This window comes from Macaca mulatta, chromosome 2, assembly GCF_049350105.2.
Source record: "Macaca mulatta isolate MMU2019108-1 chromosome 2, T2T-MMU8v2.0, whole genome shotgun sequence".
Taxonomy (NCBI): domain Eukaryota; kingdom Metazoa; phylum Chordata; class Mammalia; order Primates; family Cercopithecidae; genus Macaca; species Macaca mulatta.
In genome coordinates, this window is record NC_133407.1 from 2,524,169 (window position 1) to 2,547,275 (window position 23,107).

The 23,107-nt window shown below is 48.4% G+C and overlaps 1 protein-coding gene and 1 pseudogene across 1 annotated transcript in view; both read right to left on the reverse strand.

Annotated features, from left to right (window-relative positions):
* Nucleotides 1–1,735: 1,735 nt before the first annotated feature.
* MELTF (melanotransferrin) overlaps nt 1,736–23,107 on the reverse strand; it is a 60,479-nt gene continuing 39,107 nt past the window's right edge. The window contains exon 16 of the mRNA XM_077991135.1: nt 1,736–2,010. Coding sequence (XP_077847261.1) covers nt 1,796–2,010 — 215 coding nt within the window. The 3' untranslated portion in view covers nt 1,736–1,795. The remainder of the gene's footprint in view (nt 2,011–23,107) is intronic.
* On the reverse strand, nt 9,626–10,651 carry LOC709858 (small ribosomal subunit protein uS2 pseudogene; annotated as a pseudogene).

Here is a 23,107-nt window from a genome sequence, read left to right on the forward strand (position 1 = left end):
GCTCAACACAAACAGGCCCAGTACAAACACATCCCACCATATATCTCTCAATTTCCTGAGCCCAGTACAAACACATCCCACCATATATCTCTCAATTTCCTGAGCCCAGTACAAACACCACCTGGAAAAGTCCCCGATAAGGACACAGCCGTTTGTAGTTTTACTGAAAGCACGGGAACCAATAGAAAACTGCTAAATGTATAACTTAAAATGTAAACCAATTGTAATGCTGTAACCAAAAGAATTCCTTTGTTCCTCTGTAACCTTACTATCCTATTTACCTCAGGCTATAAAAAGCAAGCACTTGCATTGTTCGAGGCCCTCTTGTATGCTGTGGAAGGGAGGGACCAAGTTCGAACTTGCAGTAAAAGATCCTTGCCGCTTGGCTTTGGCTCTGGACTCTGGTGGTCTTCTTTGGGGAACAAACGGTCTGGGCATAACAATAGCACACAGTTTTCTTTTTTATTTTAATGAACTTCCTTTAAGGCAAGTTTTGAAACTATTACTTTATTTATTTATTTATTTATTTGAGATGGAGTCTCACTCTGTCACCCAGGCTGGAGTGCAGTGGCACGATCTTGGCTCACTGCAACCTCTGCCTCCCAGGTTCAAGCAAGTCTCTGCCTCCCAGGTAACTGGTGTCTGGCTAATTTTTGTATTTTTAGTAGAGACAAGGTTTCACCATATTGGTCGGGCTGGTCTCAAACTCCTGACCTCAGGTGATCCACCTGCCTCGGCCTCCCAAAGTGCTGGGATTACAGGAGTGAGCCACCGTACTGGGACTGAAACTATTACTTGAATATCCTGCTGTAATGGTTCCACTAACATCCTCTGTTCTTTGGGTTTTGTTTTTTGTTTTTGAGACAGGGTCTTCCTCTGTCACCCAGGCTGGAGTGCAGTGGTGAGATCTCAGGTCACTGCAGCCTCGACCTCCTAGGCTCAAGCTATCCTTCCACCTCAGCCTTCCAAGTAGCTGTGACAACAGGCAAGTGCCAACACTCCCGGCTAACTTTTGTACTTTTTTGTACAGATGGGGTCTCACCATGTTGCCCAGGCTGGTCTGGAACTCCTGGCTCAAGCAATCTGCCCATCTTTGCCTCCCAAAGTGCTGGGATTACAGGCGTGAGCCACCATGCCTGGCTCATCCTCTGTGCTGATGTGACGGGAAGTGCTGAGAAATTCAGGTGTGTGCACCTGGGTCAGTCTTGCCCGGGGACCTCCCAGAGTTCAGCTCTCTCGCTTGGGAGCCTCACCTTCTCCCTCACGTGGAAAGGGAAGCTGCATGTGAAGAGCAGGATTCTGAGCCAGGCTCTGGGTTCAAACCTGGGTCTGCCTCCCTGGGCTGTGTGATTTTGCACCACTTGCTGAAAATCCCCTGAGCCTCATCTTTCTCCCCTCTAAAATGGGAATAATAATAGTACCTACTTGCTTACCTCAGGAGAGCTGTTTTTGTTATATAAGTATGCTTGACTGTTGCCACAAACACAATAACATTACATAATCACTTGTGTGAAACTTCTATCCCCAGCACGTCACGGAAGCTCCAGAAACGCCACTTACTCTGTCAGTGTCAGCAGCATCATTTAAGAATCAAGCTGTTTTCTTCCTCTGGCACTGGGTGGCACCACAGAACTGGTTCTGTGATTGTTCTGGGCTCAACGGCAGCCTTGGGGTTTGGCTGAACCGTATGATAATGCTGGTTTTCCGTAGGTCAACAACAGCAAATTACCTGCAATTTCATATGATTCTACCTAATACTTGCAGTGCCCCCGCCCTGGGCTGTTTCCCTTTGGCTTCATCTCAGCGAATCACCAACACATGCTGCGGACTCACCTGCTGGGGCTCCTTGCAAGCCTTTTGGGTTCTCTGTGCAGCCCAGGCTCCCCAGGTTCTGGGAGGCCCCACTGTGTCTACGGATGGCCGGAGCCTGCACGAGTCCGCCTAGGAGCCCGCCGGGACTTGCCACTGGAGACCTGGGGCCAAGGGCCCATCCGAGCTGGGAAGAGAGGGCTAGAAAGAGAGCATTAGAATTGAGGGGGCTGGGCGCGGAGGCTCACGCCTGTAATCGCAGCACTTTGGGAGGCTGAGGGCGGTGGATCACCTGAGGTTAGGAATTCAAGACCAGCCTGGCCAACACAGTAAAACCCCGTCTCTACAGAAATTCAAAAATTAGCCGGGCATGACGGCGTGCACGTGTAGTCCCAGCTACTAGGGAGGCTGAGGCAGGAGAATCGCTTGAACCCGGGAGGCAGAGGTTGCAGTGAGCCCAGATTGCACCATTGCACTCCACCCTGGGCGACAGAGCGAGACTCTGTCTCAAAAACAAGAAAAAAAAGAAAAGAAAGAAAGAAAAAAAAAAATTGAAGACAGAGGCTGCAATCACGGGAGTTCAATTTGTAGAAGCAGAAGGCTCCCGTTTTGTATTAGTAGACTTTTCCTTGCTGAGCCCAGGAAGCATTTCCCAAGGAACTCCAAAGACTCACCATGCCCCACTGACCCTGACCTTCTGCTCCTTGTGTCTCCTTTCTCAGGAGGGCAGCGCTGGCCTTGGGCCCCCAGCATTGTGAAAGGAATTGAGAAACATTACAATGATCTCAGATCATTCCCAGAATTGCCTGGTGAGTCTAATAGTGGTGTTGACTCACCTGAAGGCTGGAGGGGGCCCCAAGCCCTATAGCTGTCTGCCTGAGGCCACTCCTCAGACAAACAGTCCCTGGGCTGAACTGAAGCTAAGCTCTGCGTTTGCAGGAAGGTTCCTGTGGGTGCTCTGCCTGTGTCTTTCTAGCTGGAAGGTCCCAGGGTTTTCCGTATGTGGAGGGACTTGGGTGTGCCAAAAAAACAGGAGCACTTCATGAGCAGCTTTTTCATATTTGTGCATTTATTTAACATTCTCTTCAGCGATAGGGCACACACAAGTTGTCACTGTTTTTAAGAATTTAAGGAGATTTTCTTTTCTTTTTGGGACGGAGTCTTACTCTGTCGCCCAGGCTGGAGTGCAGTGGCACAGTCTTGGCTCACTGCAACCTCTTCCTCCTGGGTTTAAGCGATTCTCCTGCCTCAGCCTCCCACGTAGCTGGGATTACAGGCGTGCGCCACCACGCCCAGCTAATTTTTGTATTTTTAGTAGAGATAGGTTTCACCATATTGGCCAGGCTGGTCTCGAATTTCTGGCCTCAAGTGATCTGCCTGACTCAGCCTCCCAATGTGCTGGGATTACAGGTGTGAGCCACTGCACTAGACCTAAGGAGATTTTTTTCTAAAAAGGTTACCTCCCTTTTTAGAAATTTAAGAATGGCTTAATATTATGAAATCTATCAGTGTGATTGATCATATTAATATTGAGCATATAAAAGAAAAATGATGTGATCATCCCCACAGATACTGAAAAATTCAACAGTTTATTTTTGGTAAACACTCTTAATAAAATAGAAATAGGTGTATTTTCTTAATATGAAACAATATACTTATCTCAGTATAAAAGCCAGCATCATACTTAATGGGGACACAATAAAAGTTCTCCCAAACTTGAAGTCAAGAACAAAAGAGGTTTATCCATTTTTACAGCTATTACTTAATATTTTTCTGGATGTATTAGCCAATATAATTTGACAAGAGGTAGAATATAGGGATAGAGAAATCAGAATGGAGGAAGAATTATTATTTTCAGATCAAAATAGCTGTATACTTGGAAAACACAAAGGATTTTGTTCAGAAATTACACACCAAATGCTGGTGAGGATGAAAAGCAATAGGAAGGGCCATTGACTGTTGGTGGGAAGCAAAATGGTATACAGCCAGTTTGGGAGAGAGCCGGCAGTTCCTTACAAAACTAAACATGCTCTTACCACACAATCCAGCAGTTGAGCTCCTTGATATTTATCCAAATGAACTGAAAACTCAGATCTACACAAAAGCCTGTACATGAATGTTTACAGCAACTTTAACCATAATCGCCAAAACCTGGTAGCAACCAAGCTGTTCTTCAGTAGGTGAATGCACCAGCTCTGGTGCACTCCGACTGTGGAATATGACTCAGCACTAAAGCAACTAAGCTGTGCTTCAGTAGGTGAATGCATGGACTCTGGTGCTCTCCGACTGTGGAATATGACTCAGCACTAAAAAGAAATAAGCTCTCAAGCCGCAAAAAGACATGGAGGAATCTTAAACACGTATTACTAAAGTGAAAAAAGCCCATCTGAAAAGGTTACATACTATGTGATTCCAACGATATGACATTCTGGAAAAAGCAAAACTATGGAGACAGTAAAAAGATCAGTGCTTGTCAGGGGTTGCAGGATAGAGGATGAATAGGTAGGGCACACAAGATTTTCAGGAGAGTGAAGCCATCCTATATGATACTACAGAGGTAGATGTTAGGACACGTCTCAACCCATGGAATGGGCAACACCAAGACTCAACCCTAACGTGAACTGTGGACTTCGGTTGACAACGATGTGTCAGTGTAGGCTCATCGGCCGTAACAAATGTATCCCTCTGGTGCAGGATGGCGGTGGGAGGTGGTGTGTGTGGTGAGGGTTTGGGGGCATGTGGAAATCTTTGTGCTTTCCACTTAGTTTTGCTGTGAACCTAAAGTTGCTCCAAAAAAATAAAATCTAGCTGGGCGCAGTGGCTCATGTCTGTAATCCCAGCACTTTGGGAGGCCGAGGTGGGTGGATTGGTTGGGTCATGAGTTCAAGACCCATGTGGCCAATGTGGTGAAACCCCATCTTTACTAAATATGCAAAAATTAGCCAGGCGTGGTGGTGCATGCCTGTAATCCCAGCTACTCAGGAGGCTGAGGCAGGAGAATCACCTAAAACCAGGAGGTGGAGATTGCAGTGGGCCAAGATCACACCACTGCACTCCAGCCTGGCAACAGAGTGAGACTCCATCTCAAAAATAAATAAATAAATAAATAAATAAGTAAATAAATAAATAAATAAATAAAATCTATTAATTAAAAAAGTGTTACAAACCACAGAATAATTTAGTAAAGTGTCTAGTTTGATATTAATATTCAGAAACTATAGACTTCACATGAATAAACAACAACTAGTTATTAATAGAAAAACTAATGGAAGAAAGTTCATTTAAGTCCATTTACAAAAACAACAACAGCAAAAGCAACAAACAATGATGACACAAAATGAAACAATTTGGAACAAACATAATGAGATACATGAAACATTTATGATTTAAATTTTAAAATTCTAAGAGATACAAAAGATGATTTAAATATATAGAAAGACATACCACATGCTAATTTTTATTTATATATTTATTTTAGAGACAGGGTCTTGCTCCATTGCCCAAGCTGGAGTGCAGTGGCACAATCTCGGCTCTCTGCAGCCTTGACCTCCTGGGCTCAAGTGATCCTCCCACCTTAGCCTCCTGAGTAACTGGGGCTACAGGTGCACACCACCGTGCCTGGCTATTTTATTAAAAAATTTTTTCGTGGAGGTGGGGTTTTGCCATGTTGCCCAGGCTGGTCTCAAACTCCTGTGCTCAAGCAATCCACCCACCTTAGCCTCCCAAAGTGCCAGGATTGCAGACATGAGCCACCATGCCCAGCTGAAATACCATTTTCAATTATTGGTTTAGTAAAAATCACACTGTGAGAGAGATGGGGAAATGAGTACTTTCTTATGTTGCTAGTGACTGTAAACTGGTAAAGCTTCTGAGTAGAGCAATTTGATGATATCTATAAATACAATTACTATAATTTTTAAAGACAATGTTAGAATTTACATACATTATTTCCATTTACTCAGCATTCTCTCTTTTATCCTGTATCTTAAGTTGCTCTTCTGAGATCAATTTTTTTTCTTTCATTAGTTCAACTTTCTTGATGACAAACTTCCCACTTTTGCCACCCTCAATCTTGAAAGATAGTCTCTCAGGGTTCATCATTCTAGGTTGACAGTTATTTTCTGTCAATATTCGCAAGGCTGTATTCACTATCTTCTGACTTTTGTTGTGTCTGCTGAGAAGTCGGCTGTCTCTCTAACTGTTAACCTTTGTGGGCGACTCACCCTTTCTCTCTGGTTGTCTTTAAGATCTTATCTTTGTCGTTTGCATTTTCAGTTTTACCAAGGTGTGTCTAGGTAAGGATTTATTTTTACTTACCCTGCTTGGGATGCATTTTTGTTCCTAGACTTCTGATATGTTTTTCACAAGTTCTGAAAATGTCATGGCCATTACCTCTGTGAATATTTTATTTCCCTCATTCTCTCTGTGTTACATTTTTGAGGACCTGGCTACACATACACATGCATCTTCACACACACACATCTTCACTTGTGCTTCCTTTATGTTTTGCTTCTGTTTGTCTTTCAGGGTTGCAACTTTGGTAGCTTGTTAACTCCCAATTCCCTAATTGGTATTTTAAGATTTATGTGCTTCATTTCAAATGTTTTTTAAATCTGTCTGTTCATTCCTGATAATCTCTTGTTGCCTGCTCATACATACATGCATACATGTATTTTTTATACATAGATGTGTCTTAAAATTTTTATTTGGAAAAAACTTTAGATTTGTGGGAGAATTGTAAGGTTAAGATAGGTAGTACAGATTTCTTTCATGTTAACATCTTATATATCCACAATATATTTACCAAAACTGAGAAATTAACATTGCTATAACATTACTAACTAAACTGAAGACTTCATTTGGATTTCTCCAGTTTTTCCACAAATGCTCAATTCTGTTCCAGGACCCCAGCCAGGATACTGTGATGTTCTCAGTCACCATGACTCCTAAGAGCCCTCTCTTCAATGGTGCACTTTACAGGGTTCTAAAGCACACTTTCAAACCAGCAGAAGGAAAGGGAAAAAAGTTAACAAAACATATGATAAATAGGATATATAAAATAAGATACAGATAAGTCCTAAAGTTACAGTATTTATAATAACTATAAATAAAATGTCAGTAGCTAAATAAAAAGGCAGAAAATATCTAGGCAGAAACCCTTAGTCTTGATACTCAGAACTGTGAGGAATATACTTAAAAAGATAGAGAAAGACTGAAAAGAAACAGACAGAAAAATGATATAGCAGGCAAATATGAACCAAAGAAAGAGTGGTGATATTAACAGCTAACAAAATATAATTGAAGGCAAAACCATCATATTATCAAAGAGGGATATAGCATATGATAAAATGGACAAACACACACACACACACATAAAACAATAGTCTTGAAAAAACTATGAAGCAACAACTGGCAGAACTGTAGGAAGAAACAGCTCAACAATTGTAGTTGGAGATCTTCACGAAGCCACCTTCTCAGGAAGAGATAGTTCCATAGAAAAAGCAAGCAAAGGCGTAGATGATTAGACTAATTTAGTTCCTAACTTAAGAGTAAAGGTGTACTGGGGCCAGGCGCAGTGGCTCACGCCTGTAATGCCAACACTTCAGGAGGCTAAGGCGGGTGGATCACCTGAGGCCAGAAATTTCAGAACAGCCTGACCAAGATGAAGAAACCCTGCCTCTACTAAAAATAACAAAAAATTAGCCAGGCATGGGGGTGGGTGCCTGTAATCCCAGCTACTCCGGAGGCTGAGGCACGAGAATTGCTTGAGCACAGGAGGCGGAGGTTGCAGTGAGCCGAGATGGCGCCACCGCCCTCCAGCCTGGGCAGCAGAGCGAGACTCAGAAAAAAAAAAAGAGTGCAGGTGTATCAAGAAATGGTGCTACCTGTTTGTCTGTCTCCCAGATATGGAAGCCAGGATGGAATCCTCTATGAATTAGAAACATATACTGAAGTATGAATGGTTTTTAAAACGTAAATGAACAATAAAGTGAGAAAGAGAATGCAATTTATTAGCACAGGAGAGTGTATATTAAAGATACACACACAAAAATATGCATTTGACAAAGATGCAAGGATACACATCAGACACATTGCAATGGATGGCCATGGTGGGGCGAGGGGAAGGTGGAGACAGGAATTGGGCCCAGAGATGAAGGGGGGAAGAGGAATGAAACAGGAGAAGGGCCTCGAGGCTGATGCTGGCAATAAACTCTGAACTGAGGTGGATGATGAGCCCAGCCCTGTACACACCTTCCAGTTCCAGGCATGATTACAATCTTTCTTATCAGCAGAAAGGCTTGTACATGTGACCGTAGGTGTCATGTGACCAGGGGGCAGCAGGTTCTCCCTGGAAAATCACAAGCTGGGGGCCTGAAGACGGGTCTGGAGGCAGGGGCTGCACATTCCTGCCAGGAGCGCAGTGTCAGCGGCCCTCCCAGCCCAAAGTCCCCTCAAAGTTGGCCTCTCTGTCTCGGGGGAAGCACAGCATATTGGCCACAGCTTAGCTTGAGTTTCTGGATTTCTCAAGCAACAAGCTTGAAATTCCCAAGAGCAAAGTTCTCCAGGCTGGTCCCAAGGCTGGGCGATGTCTGTCTTTCCAGCTCCCTTTCCCATCTCACCTCCTGCTCCCAGAGGAACGTCTGTGTTGGGAGCAAGCGAAGCCCAGGGATGGGCCACAGGAAATCTCAGAGAGAAATGGTCCCGAATGACAACCTTCAGAGCATCAAGGAGTTTTTTTAAAATGTAAAGTTACCTAAGGACCTGGATAGACATTTTTCCAAAGAAGATATTCAAATGGCCAATAAGTACATGACAAGATGCTCAACATCATTAATCATTAAGGAAATGCAAATCCAAACCACAACGAAACACCACTTCACACCTAGGATGACTTTTATAAAATGGAAAATAAGTGTTAGGATGTGAAGAAATGGGAACTCTTGTGCCCTGTTGGTAGGAATGTCAAATGGCACCACTACTGTGGAAAACAGTATGATGACTCCCCCTAGATTAAACACAGACTTTCCACAGGATGCAGCAATCCCACTTCTGGGTATACAGACAAAGGACTTGAAAGCAGGGACTCAAACAGAGATGTGTATACTCATGCACATAGCAGCATTGAAAAGATGGAAGCAACTGGCTGGGCGGTGGCTCACGCCTGGAATCCCAGCACTTTGGGAAGCCGAGGTGGGCGGATCACGAGGTCAGGAGATGGAGACCATCCTGGCTAACACGGTGAAACCCCGACTCTACTAAAAATACAAAAGAAAAATTAGCTGGGCGTGGTGGTGGGCGCCTGTGGTCCCAGCTACTCGGGAGGCTGAGGCAGGAGAATGGCGTGAACCCGGGAGGCGGAGCTTGCAGTGAGCCGAGATCACACCACTTTACTCCAGCCTGGGCGACAGAGTGAGACCCCATCTCAAAAAAAAAAAAAGATAGAAGCAACCCAAGTGCCCATTGACGGATGAATGCAAACCCAAAATATATAGACTATATATACAGGAATATTATATATGTTTATATAATATATAATATTTAATATATTTATATATTTATATAATATATATTTTAAGGCAGTAAAATATTCTTATATAATATAATATGTGGAAATATATTATTTATATATTATATATTATTTATATATTATATAATTATATATTATCTATATTATATATTATATATCTACATGTATCATATAGGAATATTATACAGTCTTAAAAAGGAAGGACAGTCTTCTTTTTTTTTTAGAAACTGATGTTGATTTTCCATCAACCTTATCTCCATGTTGCTGAAGAGCCCGTGCAGGAAGAGCTTAGGACCATTCAGTGGTTGATCCTACCCATTCAGTGGCCTGAAGTCAGTGGTCTGAGCAGTGGGAGCTGCAGACCAGTCTTCCGTGGCAGGCTGAGCGCGCCAGTCTTCAGTAGGGAACTGTTGAATAGGCTCAGAGGGCACCTGCACGCCGTCAGGCCAGTCTGCAACCTCAGGCTGAGCAGCCGTGAACTCGGGGGCTGGAGCGTCCATTCACCCTGAAGTTCCTCCTTGGTCACAGTGTGTTTAGCAGCAGCCTGCTCTTTCTCAAGCTCTTCAGGATCTCTGTAGAAGTAGAGACCAGGCATGACCTCCCACGGGTGTTCGAGGGAAATGGTGCCACGCATGCACAGAACTTTCCGAGCCAGCATCCACCACATCTGACCCACTGAGGGAGCTCCCTTGTTGCATGGGATGGCAATGTCCACATCGCGCAGACAGAATCTGTGTTACGAGCAATGGTGGGTAGGTTAACGTCAGATGCCTCCGTGAGAGGCTGGTGGTCAGCCCTGGGGTCAGTAACCACGAGAAGCTGTGGCTCCCGGAAGGCTGCCTGGATCTGGTTAGTGAAGGTTCCGGGAGTGAACTGGCCAGCAATTGGAGTGGCTCCAGTGGCAGCAGCAAACGTCAGCACGGCCCTCTGGCCAGTATTCCTGGAGGATATAACCCTCACATCAGCAGGGTTTTCAATGGCAACAATGGCACGAGCCGCCAGCAGAAGCTTCTTCCAGGTCCTCTCCAGATTTATGAAGTAGATGCCATCACTTTCCCTTTTATAGATGGACTGTTCCATCTGGAAGTCAAGATTGGTGCCACCTAAGTGGGTTCCTGCTGCAAGGAACTTAAGGACATCCCCCTTCTTCATTTGAAGGACATCAAGGGCTCTGGACATTGTGAAAATTTCCTTTAAGTTATGATGGGAATCCAGAACGACGCTGGATGGACCCCTCTGCAGGTTGCACAGAAAGGCAAAAGGAAGGAAATTCTGATACACGCTACAACATAGATGAAACGTGAAGGCTGAGTTTCAAGCAGCATAAGCCAGTCGCTAAAGGACAAATACAGTATGTGTATCCCACTTATATGCACTGCCTAAAATGACCAAGTTCATAAAGGCAGGAAGTAGAATGGTGGTTGCCAGGGGCTGAGGGGCTGGGGAAATGAGTCCGTGTTTAATGGGTCAGAGTTTCAGTTGGGGATAAAAGGGTTCTGGAGATGGATGGGGGGGCAATGACTGCACAACAGTGTCAATGCCACAGAACTGTACACTTACAACGCTGAAAATGGTGCCTTTTATCACAATTTTTAAAAAGTCACCTAAGAAGAGACTAAGCAAAGCAGATGCATTTCAAAGCAACCCCCACCCCCTCCTTGGTGAGGTCTCAGAAGGAACCTGAAGCTGGAGCAGAAAGAAAGGAAGCCTGGCTCTTAACAAGTTCTTAGCCTCTAACGGAAGTGAAACGGGAGTAGAGTGAGGTCTCAGCGCCTGGAGTCCTGAGGCCGTCCTGGGCGAGGGCGGATCCTGTTGTCCGCTGCTGAGCAGGATCCGGCTCCCCCGTCTTTCTGCAGGGGGCCAGGCCTGGAAACAGGGGTGCACGTGCTTACCCTTGTGTACACGCATCCGTCACATCCACATGGGGACCTGCCCGTGTGTTTAGAATATGTTACACCAGGCCGGGCGCGGTGGCTCAAGTCTGTAATCCTAGCACTTTGGGAGGCCGAGATGGGCGGATCACGAGGTCAGGAGATCGAGACCATCCTGGCTAACATGGTGAAATACAAAAAAAATCTAGCCGGGCGAGGTGGTGTGTGCCTGTAGTCCCAGCTACTCGGGAGGCTGAGGCAGGAGAATGGCGTGAACCCAGGAGGCGGAGCTTGCAGTGAGCTGAGATCCGGCCACTGCACTCCAGCCTGGGCGACAGAGCTAGACTCTGTCTCAAAAAAAAAAAAAAAAAACCAGAATATGTTACACCATTCTCCGTGCCTTAGTATCTGGGCAGGTGGCCCTATTTTTCCCTTCAAGTCACTCCTTCCTAGCCAGTCCCATGCTCTGCTGCAGGGCCAAAGACCCCTCACCCAGCAGGGCCAATGGCAGGACAGGCCTTTAGGCAGAACGGCTCTCTGCTCTAGGTTATGCCCAGCAAGGGGGGGGGGCCTCACGCCCTGACCAAGGCTCAGATGAGCAGCCAGCGCAGGCTAAAGTTTTACTGTGGAATTCTGTCCTCTCAACGATAAGTGCAGTCCCAGCCTGTCTCCAGCACTGGCGTGGCCAGCACTTTTGTTATCAGTGATGAGCTCTGCTCTGACAAACGCTGACCAGCCTCCTGCTCCTGGGGCCACCTGGCCAGTATCCTTGAGATGATTGTCAGAACTGGAGCAGACATGATAAAGGCAATTGCACCTGGACTTTGGTTCGAGTGTCCTGGAGGCTGCAGGTAGGTAGTCCAGCCAGGCCTGTGGCACACAGGCTTCCCAGCCAGGCCTGGTGGAGACTTACCACTACCACCCGCTGGGGCTGGCTGTGCCTGTGTTCAAAGCCAAGCGAGTTCCTCAGTTCCTCACTCTCACAGCCTCACCTCCCAGTCCTGTAGAATGGGGATAATGCAGATACCCCCCTGTGGGGAGCTGGGAGGGAGAAGAGGAGGTCACACCTAAGGTTGGCAATTGATTGTCAAAATGCAACATTCCTGGGAAATCTGGGGCCCTTTTGCTTCCTTTCCAGCCCACGATGGGTGGTCTGGGTTCTAGGAAAGAGCAACAGCAACAGCAAGAGCTGGAGAGGGAGGAAAGGAAGAGAGAAAGCGGAGTGAATGAGTGCGGGTTGGGCATGAACTCACCCCAGTGGCACTAAGCCTGGTGCCCAGAGCCTGGTATTGGCAAAGCCAGCTTCTTCTCCCTCCCAGAGGTACCAAAACTAGCACCAGAGAGAACTCTGAGCCTGTCTGGCTGCAGGTGAGACCCGTCCTTCACCTCTTCACCAAGGGAAGTTAAGCAGAGGGTCAGGGCACGCCTTGGAGCTGGGATAGTGCTGCCTGACGGTTTGATCTCTCTGGGTTGGTGTCATCCAGGCATCATCTTCATGGTCTTCATATTTTAGCATTGGTGACGGTGTACACAGGAACAAGGAGGGGGGCAGCAGAGAGCCTATGGGGTGTTCTGTGCCCAGCCCTGACCAACAGAACAATCATCAGCTGCTATGGGTTGAGTGGTGTCCCTCCCAAATTCCTGTGTTGAGGTTCTAACCCCACCCACTGCCTCGAAATGGGACATTATTTGAAAACAGGGTTGTTTGAGATGTCATTAGTTAAGATGAGGTCATTAGGATGGGCCTTAATCCAGTATGACTGATGTCCTCCTAAAACGGAGGAATTTGGACACAGACGTACAAAGAGTGCCGTGTGAAGACAGAGGCCGAGTGTGGGTGGTGCCTCTGCAGGCCAAGGCACCAGCCCTGCTGACATCTTAGTGTCAGACGCCCGGCCTCCGGGACCGTGGGACGATACACTTCTGTCACGTAAAAGCTGCTCAGGTTGTGGTACCTTGTTACGGCAGCCCTGGCAAACCAACACACATGCCCTGGGACAGGGGTCAGCCTCCGGACCAGGGGTAGATACTGGCCAGCCCTGATGCCAACAGTGATTCTTTTTAAAATCAGCTCTGCACTCTACAAGTTGCCAGGGAGGACCAAGCTCCTCAGTATTCCCGGAACTCCCCCGGGAACAGTCCAACTTCCGGGAGGCAAAACTAATGTCTCATCTCATTCATGCGTTCAGCAAACTCTGTCTGGGTGACAGCTCTGTGGCAGGTGAGGCTGGGCACCGGGAATGTACTGGGCAGGGGGCAGGCTCTGTCCCTGCCCTTAAAGGGCTCGCTGGCAGCCTGGAAGGGAGACAGGCACTTCCCAAATACAGGCTCTTCATGGAGTGTGACGGACAGAAGCTGGGCTGAAGGACGGCCCAGGGACCTCTGGTCTCTTTCCCTAGGGCAGCCTCCTTTCCCACGCATGCAAGGCCTTTGAGGAATGAAGATCTTGGTTCTCAGGACAGCTTCGCACAGGTGGTAGGAAAAGTGCCTCTCCCAAGGAACGTGGGGTGGCTGGCTGTCCAAGTCAACCTCTGCAGGGCCTGGTGACCCTGCAGAACACGGCCAGCACCCGCATTTTGCTGTGTGTGCCATCATCATTTTTCACCAGCGGCCCTCTCAGAGAGACCTGAGGGAGCCACAAGCGTGATGATAATAGGGACAATCTATTGTTTTACAGCTCTGTAAACCAAGGCACCAGGGCTCTGCGGAGATTGTGTGGCCAAACCCAGTCTGCCTGGCTGGTACTGGCACCTGCTGCCCTACACAGACGTGGGCTGTGAGCAGGGCTGAGGGGGATTGAAGGGGTGGCCTGCCCCTCCACACCTGTGGGTGTTTCTCATTAGGTGGAACGAGAGATTTGAGAAAAGAAATGGGCCGGGCGCGGTGGCTCAAGCCTGTAATCCCAGCACTTTGGGAGGCCGAGACGGGCGGATCACGAGGTCAGGAGATCAAGACCATCCTGGCTAATATGGTGAAACCCCGTCTCTACTAAAAATACAAAAAACTAGCCGGGTGAGGTGGCGGGCGCCTGTAGTCCCAGCTACTCAGGAGGCTGAGGCAGGAGAATGGCGTAAACCCGGGAGGCGGAGCTTGCAGTGAGCTGAGATTGCGCCACTGCACTCCAGCCTGGGCGACAAAGCGAGACTCCGTCTCAAAAAAAAAAAAAAAAAAAAAAAAGAAAAAAGAAATGAGACACAGGGACAAAGTATAGAGAAAGAAAAAGTGGGCCCAGGGGACCGGCGCTCAGCTTACAGAGGACCCACGCCATCACCAGCTTACAGAGGCCGGCACCGGTCTGAGTTCCCTTAGTATTTATTGATAATTATCTTTACCACCTTAAAGATAAGGGAGTGGCAGGACAATAGGATCATTGTAGGGAGGAAATCGGCAGTAAGACATATGAACAAAAACCTCTGTGACATGAATAAGTTTAAAGGAAAATGCTGTGCCTTGAGATGCATATGCAAACATCTCCATAAACCTTTTAGCAGCATTGTTTCATCCTATCACATGGGGAGAAACCTTGGACAATACCTAGCTTTCCTAGGCAGAGGTCCCTGCAACCTTTGGCTGTGTACGTGTCCCTGGGTAGTTGAAATGGTGATGACTTTTAACCAGCAAGCTGCCTGCAGGCACTTGTTTAACAAAGACACATCCTGCACAGCCCAAAATCCATTAAACCTTGAGTCACAGCAGCACATGTCTCTTGTAAGGACAAGGTTGGGGGTAGGGTCACAGATTAACAGCATCTCAAATACAGAACAAAATGGAGTCTCTTATGTCTACTTCTTTTTATATAGACACAGTAAAAGTCTGATCTCTCTTTCTTTTCCCCACAGGGGATGACTTCTCCAGCCAGGCTGCGCCCCCCTGAGCACTGGAGCTCAGGGGGCCTAGGGCAAGGAGCCTGCAGGGATGGAAAGATCCCAGGCAGCTTCTGCCTCCTCGGAGCCGCCATCAACCTGCAGACCACCAGCTTGCCAAGGTCAAAGTTCACCACTCTCTCCTCGAAATGTATGTTATCCACAAGCTACTGGGCAAGGTCCAGTGTACCAGTGTGGCCTGATCATGTAATGGCTCTGGTGTCGGATTGCCTGGGCTCCAGTCCTGGTTTATTAGCTGAATGACCTTGGGCAAATTACCTGTGGTATTAATCCCATTCTCATGTTGGTAATAAAGACATACTTGAGACTGGGTAATTTATAAAGAAAAGAGGTTTAATTGACTCACAGTTCTGCAGGGCTGTGGAAGCCTCAGGAAACTTACAATCATGGTGGAGGGGGAAGCAAGGAGACGTGCTGAGCAAAAGGGGGAAAAGCCCCTTATAAAACCGTCAGACCTCATGAGGCCTCAGTATCACAAGGACTGCAGCAGGGGGGAACCGCCCTCATGATTCAATTACCTCCCACCCGGTCCCTCCCATGACACGTGGGGATTATGGGAGCTACAATTCAAATGAGATTTGGGTGGGGATGAAAGAAAACAGGCACATTCCTCAACCCCGGACTCAACACAAACAGGCCCGGTACAAACACATCCCACCATATATCTCTCAACTTCCTGAGCCCAGTACAAACACATCCCACCATATATCTCTCAACTTCCTGAGCCCAGTACAAACACATTTCTCAACTCAGAGACTACCATATATCTCAACTTTAGAAAAACACCACCTGGAAAGTCTCCGATAAGGACACAGCCGTTCGTGGTTTTACTGAAAGCGCGGGAACCAATAGAAAACTGCTAAATGTATAACTTAAAATGTTAACCAATTATAGTGCTGTAACCAAAAAAATTCCCTTGTTCCTCTGTAACTTTACGTATCCTATTTACATCGGGCTATAAAAGGCAAGCACTCTCATTGTTCGAGGCCCTCTTGTATGCTGTGGAATGGAGGGACCAAGTTCGAACTTGCAGTAAAAGATCCTTGCCGCTTGGCTTTGACTCTGGACTCTGGTGGTGTTCTTTGGGGAACAAACGGTCTGGGCATTACATCTGGGGGCTCGTCCGGGATTCCCCAAGCCCACCACACCCCTGGTCAACGGATCTACCGGGATCGATCTGCTGATAGGTGAGCTGGCTCGTCTCTGTTTGTCCGTCTGTGTCTGTTCTGAACCTGTATCTGTGACTCGCGAAGTCTGAAACTGAAGCTGACGCAGTCCTGGCGGACGCGCTATAGGACAGCCAGCGGAGACTGGTGGGAGATGTCCCCTGGCTCTCGTCTGATCTAGATTTTTATCTGAACTGATTCTGACCTGGGCTTCCAGAGCACGCTTGCGGCTAGATATTATTTATACGCCAGATTTCCTTTACAGGAATTCTAACCCATATTCTTTTACAGGAAGAGACTACAAATTATTACAGGATGGGTAATACCCAGAGCACTCCCCTATCTCTCCTTACAAGTAATATCAAGGATGTTAGAGCAAGGGGCCATGATCTTAGTATGGAAATCAGGAAGGGAAAGCTAATTACTCTGTGCCACTCCGAATGGCCTGCCTTTGATGTGGGGTGGCCACCCGAAGGGACGTTCCGACTTCCTGTCATCACTAAAGTCCAAGATTTTCCTACCTGGGCGTGCGGGCCACTTGGATCAAATCCCATATATCCTCATATGGCAGGACCTTGTTGAGAACCCGCCTCCTTGGCTGTCCCCTTTCCAATTAGCCCCTGAACCCTGTAAGACACTGGTTGCTCGGCCGCTAAAATCCAAGCAACCGACTGCCCCCCCCATCCTGTTCTACCTGATAGCGGGGACCCACTGTCCACAGAACCCCCTCTGTATCCCTCCGGGCCCCAGGCCCCAGCCCCTCGGGCTGAGCCGCGGGAAGGAGTAGCCAGACGGGAGGCGGCCGGCGCACCCGGACCCGCTGAAAGTGAAAGTAACTTTGAAGGGCCGGTGGGGCAGACGTGAGGGCGCACTTTGCGGGCTAGCCCCCCCAGCCGCCTGACTCCACAGTGGCTCTACCCCTTCAGGAAATAGGACCCCTAGATGACATGGGAATCCCCAGGCTCCAGTACTGGCCATTCTCCACCAGTGATCTGTATAACTGGAAGACTCAGAGTGCTCGGTTCTCAGACAACCCCAAAGATTTAATGGCTTTACTGGATAGTGTCATGTTCACCCACCAGCCCACTTGGGATGATTGTCAGCAGCTCCTCCGAATCTTGTTCACAACGGAGGAGCGAGAGAGAATACAGGTAGAAGCTAGAAAGCAGGTCCTGGGGGACGATGGTCAACCGACTGCCAACCCCGACCTCATAAATGCGACTTCTCCTCTGACCAGGCCGGCGTGGGACTACAACACAGCAGAAGGTAGGGGATGGCTACACCTTTACTGCCAGACTCTAATGGCGGGTCTCCGGGCAGCTGCTCGCAAGCCCACTAATTTGGCTAAAGTATACTCTGTTCTGCAGGGAAAGACAGAAAGCCCAGCTACCTACTTAGAAAGATTAATGGAAGCTTTTAGACAATACACCCCCATAGACCCAGAGGCTCCAGGAAGTCAGGCAGCTGTCGTAATGTCTTTCGTAAATCAGGCGGCCCCAGACATTAAAAGGAAACTCCAGAAATTAGAAGACTTAGAGGGAAAACAGATTCAGGACCTCCTTCAGATAGCCCAGCGGGTTTACAATAACAGAGATACTCCAGAAGAAAAGCAATTTAAGGCCACTGAAAAAATGACCAAGGTCCTGGCAGCAGTAGTACAGAAAGAGCACCTACAGCCAGAGAACACCCAACCTAGGCGGTCCCCCAGACATGATAATCTGAGCAAAGACCAATGTGCCTACTGTAAGGAAGCTGGCCACTGGGTAAGAGACTGCCCCAAACAGAAACAACAAGGACAGGGACCCCCTAGGTCTACACCCGTACTAGTCACTCAAGATGAAGACTAGGGAAGACGGGGTTTGGACCCCCTCCCCGAACCTAGGGTAACTTTGCAAGTGGAGGGGTCCCCAGTTCAGTTCTTGGTCAATACGGGAGCACAGCACTTGGTCCTAGTTAAAACTAATGGAAAATTATCCTCCAAGTCCTCGTGGGTACAAGGGGCCACAGGAATTAAGAAATACCCCTGGACAACACAAAGAACAGTAAACCTTGGAGCCAGGAATGTAACCCATTCTTTCCTGGTCATCCCTGAGAGCCCCTGTCCCCTATTAGGGAGAGACCTGCTAACTAAAATGGGAGCACAGATCCATTTCCTCCCCGAAGGGCCCGTCGTGACCAACTCCCAAAATCAGCCCGTGTCCGTCCTGACTATAACCCTAGAAGATGAGTACTGGCTCCACCAGGAGCGAGCGGCCCCTGACCAGGACATAGCAACCTGGCTCCAGCAATATCCAGGAGCTTGGGCGGAAACGGGGGGCTTAGGACTAGCAAAACACCGTCCTGCCTTGTTTGTTGAACTTAAGCCTTGGACAGACCCCGTGCAGGTACGCCAATACCCGATGCCCCTAGAGGCCAAAGAAGGGATTGCACCACATATCCGCCGGCTCCTCGACCAAGGGGTCCTTCGCCCATGTCACTCGCCCTGGAATACTCCATTGTTGCCGGTACGAAAACCTAATAGCGGTGAATACAGACCTGTACAAGACTTGAGAAAAGTCAATAAGAGGGTTATGGACATACATCCAACTGTGCCTAACCCGTACACCCTCCTGAGTACCCTAAACCCTAAACATCAATGGTACACTGTTTTAGATTTGAAAGATGCTTTCTTCAGTTTGCCTTTAGCCCCTCAGAGCCAAAAGCTCTTCGGCTTCGAGTGGACTGACCCTAGGAGGGGCATAAGTGGCCAACTGACATGGACCAGACTGCCACAGGGATTCAAAAACTCTCCTACCCTGTTCGATGAGGCCCTCCATGAAGACCTGGGTGAGTACGGACGCAAACACCCTGAAATAACCTTACTACAGTATGTTGATGACCTCCTGATTGCTGCTGAGACCCAAGAAGCTTGTATTCAAGGGACCAAGGGTCTCTTACAAGCTCTAGGGAACCTAGGCTACCGAGCCTCGGCAAAGAAAGCTCAAATCTGTAAATCAGAAGTAACATATCTGGGGTACCTGCTAAAAGGAGGGCAGTGCTGGTTAACAGACGCCCGGAAACAAACTGTTCTGCAGATCCCCAGGCCACAATCCACCCGACAAGTGAGGGAATTCCTGGGGTCGGCGGGATTTTGTAGACTATGGATACCTGGGTTCGTAGAGCTGGCTAAACCCTTGTATCAGGCAACACGGGGGCAGCAGCCATTTAATTGGACAGAAGAAGCTGAGTCGGCTTTCCAACAGATCAAAACCGCCCTACTCTCTGCGCCTGCACTGGGACTACCTGATGTCACCAAGCCCTTCCACTTATACGTGGACGAGAGCAAGGGTGTCACCAAGGCGGTAACAACTTAGAACTGAGGCCCCTGGCGGAGGCCGGTTGCCTACCTGTCAAAGAAATTAGACCCAGTGGCTGCCGGGTGGCCCCCTTGTCTCCGAATGATTGCGGCCACGGCTCTGATGGTGCAAGATGCTGATAAACTTGTCATGGGTAAAGAATTATGGGTCGTTACCCCACATGCCATCGAAGGTGTACTCAAACAGCCACCTAATCGATGGATAAGTAACGCCCGGCTCACCCACTACCAAGGACTACTACTAAATCCCCTCAGGATAACTTTCCTGCCCCCAACAACCTTAAACCCTGCCTCGCTGCTGCCCAACCCGGACCTGGATGCCCCGCTCCATGACTGCACCGAGATACTAGCTCAGGTGCACGGAGTTCGAGAAGACCTGCAGGACCGCCCACTTCCTGACGCTGACCTAGTCTGGTTCACTGATGGGAGCAGCTTCATGCATCAAGGCCAGAGGTACGCTGGAGCGGCAGTGACTTCAGAGACTGAGGTAATCTGGGCGGAACCCCTGCCCCCGGGAACATCGGCCCAGAAGGCCAAACTGATAGCGCTCACCCAAGCTCTTACCTTAGGGGCAGGGAAGAAACTGACAGTATACACAGACAGCCGATATGCTTTTGCTACGGCGCACATACATGGGGCCATTTACAGGGAGCGAGGGTTACTAACGGCTGAAGGAAAAGAGATAAAAAACAAGCAAGAGATCCTAGCCCTGTTAACAGCCCTATGGAGACCAAAAAAATTGGCTATTGTACATTGCCCAGGGCATCAGAAACCAACCACTCCAATTGCTCAAGGCAACTTTCTGGCAGACCAAACTGCAAGGAGTGTGGCAAAGGCTCCCAGCCAACTCCTTGCACTCCAGCTCCCTGATCTGGGCCCCCGGGACTTGCCATATCTCCCTGATTATTCAGAACAAGATCTCCAGTGGATCGACAAACTTCCCCTGAAACAGATCCAGAATGGGTGGTGGACTGATACTAATGACCAAAGCATCCTACCAGAAAAATTAGGACAACAAGTGTTAGAACACATCCACTGAACCACCCACCTGGGTGCCTGGCAGATGATAGACCTGATCAGACGCTCCAAGCTCAAAATCAGACATATAGCCGAGACGGCCAGCAGCATCGTGACAAGTTGCAAAGTCTGCCAGCTTAACAACGCCTACCCCCAATCCCAGGCTGCAACGGGAACAAGGCTCAGGGGAACCAGGCCCGGTATCTACTGGGAAGTAGATTTTACTGAGATAAAGCCAGGAAAATACAGGTATCGGTACTTACTTGTCTTTGTAGATACTTTTTCAGGGTGGACTGAAGCATTCCCAACCAAAAGGGAAACTTCTCAGGTTGTAGCAAAGAAAATTCTGGAAGATATCCTCCCCAGGTATGGCTTCCCCATCCAGATAGGGTCAGATAATGGGCCGGCCTTCGTCGCTAAGGTAAGTCAGGATTTGGCTTCCATCCTTGGGGCAAATTGGAAACTACATTGCGCTTACAGGCCCCAGAGTTCAGGACAGGTAGAGAGGATGAATCGGACCTTAAAGGAGACCTTAACTAAATTGACTATGGAGACTGGCGCTAATTGGGTGGTCCTTCTCCCCTACGCTCTGTTCCGGGCCCGTAATACCCCTTACAGACTGGGCCTTACCCCTTACGAAATCATGTATGGCAGACCCCCACCCCTGGTTCCCAGCCTAAAAGATGATCTGCTCAAGTCTGAAACAGAAAATGTCTCTGAACTCTTATTTTCCCTACAAGCCTTGCAGAAAATTCATCAAGAAATCTGGCCCAAGCTGAAGGAACTATATGAGACCGGTCCCCCACGACACCCCATCCGTACCAGCCGGGAGACTGGGTCCTGGTTAAGCGACACCGACAAGAGACCCTAGAACCCTGGTGGAAGGGACCACTCCAGGTACTCCTAACCACACCCACCGCCCTGAAGGTAGAAGGCATCGCGTCGTGGATCCACTACACCCACGTCAAGCCAGTGGACCCAGCCTCCGACCTTCTGGGGCCAATCACGGCGGCGGCTGAAGCACCGGCCACGTGGACTGTGGACAGAGCTAAGAACAACCCCTTAAAACTCACCCTGCGCCGGCAGCATAGCTCACTGCAAACATGCAGTTAGGTAGTCTAACCCTAACGTTAGGCGCCCTAGTGGCCGCTGGGGAAAACACAAAACCAGCTCCTAATCCCTTTATCTGGAGATTCTGGCTTTATGAAAACCAAACCCACCCTGGACAACCTCATAAGCCCGGGAAATTATTGGCCAGTGCTGATTGCCCCTCCTCAGGGTGCAATAGCCCAATTTTACTAAATTTTACTGGTTTTCAAATAGCCAAACCTATGGCACCAATAATATGCTTTGAGTTTGATCAGACTAAATACGATTGTAAACACTATTGGTGGCACCAAAATGCCGGCTACCCTTATAACTATTGTAACATCCATAAATCCCATTATTGGGGTAAGGAAGAACAGTTAGACCCTAAGTGACCCTTCCATCGTAGACGGGACGGGGACTTTTCATATACATGGATAGTCAAAGACCCCTGGAACTCCCGCTGGACCACGCCTCAACATGGGGCTGTATACTACTCCTCCTCCTCCACATGGCCTAGCAGTCACCTCTATCTGTGGCGAGGTCTAGTGCAGGTACTGCCCCTGGTCCATGGGAATATCCAACGACAAGAAAACAGACTAACACAAGACTTACGTCCTTTCTCCTGGTTAAAATTATTACAAGAAGGACTAGAACTTGCTAACCTTACAGGACTTCATAGCCTGTCTGGCTGCTTTCTGTGTGCCACTCTAGGGCGTCCACCGCTAACCGCTGTCCCTCTGCCATGGGGATCCTCTACCTCTGCCCGAGCTAACAACCTCTGAAACCTCTCATATGCCCCTATCCCTAACGTGCCACTATACCTAAGCCCCAGTCAGGAGAAGTTTCCCTACTGTTTCTCAGGAACTAATTCCAGCCTCTGCAATATCACTGCAACGCCCCCTAGTACCACCCTAAGGGCTCCGCCGGGCATATTCTTCTGGTGTAATGGAACATTATCTAAGAACCTATCTGGTCCCTCTGTTACCAACCTACTGTGTCTTCCTGTCACATTAGTTCCCCAGTTGACTCTACTAACTGCCGGCGAGTTCCTAGGGTACACCGGTAACTGGACTAGTACTGCTATTCACCCAGTCCCTAGACCGAGACCTGTACGAGCCATATTTCTCCCCCTCATTGTGGGAATCTCCCTCACCGCATCCCTCATTGCGGCCGGACTGGCGGGGGGAGCCATAGGTCACACCCTCATAGAAAGCAACAAGTTGTACCAACAATTTGCCGTTGCTATGGAGGAGTCGGCTGAGTCCCTTGCCTCCCTTCAGCGACAGCTCACGTCCCTAGCTCAGGTAACCTTGCAGAACCGGAGGGCCCTAGACCTACTCACTGCTGAAAAAGGTGGTACATGTATGTTTCTAAAGGAAGACTGTTGT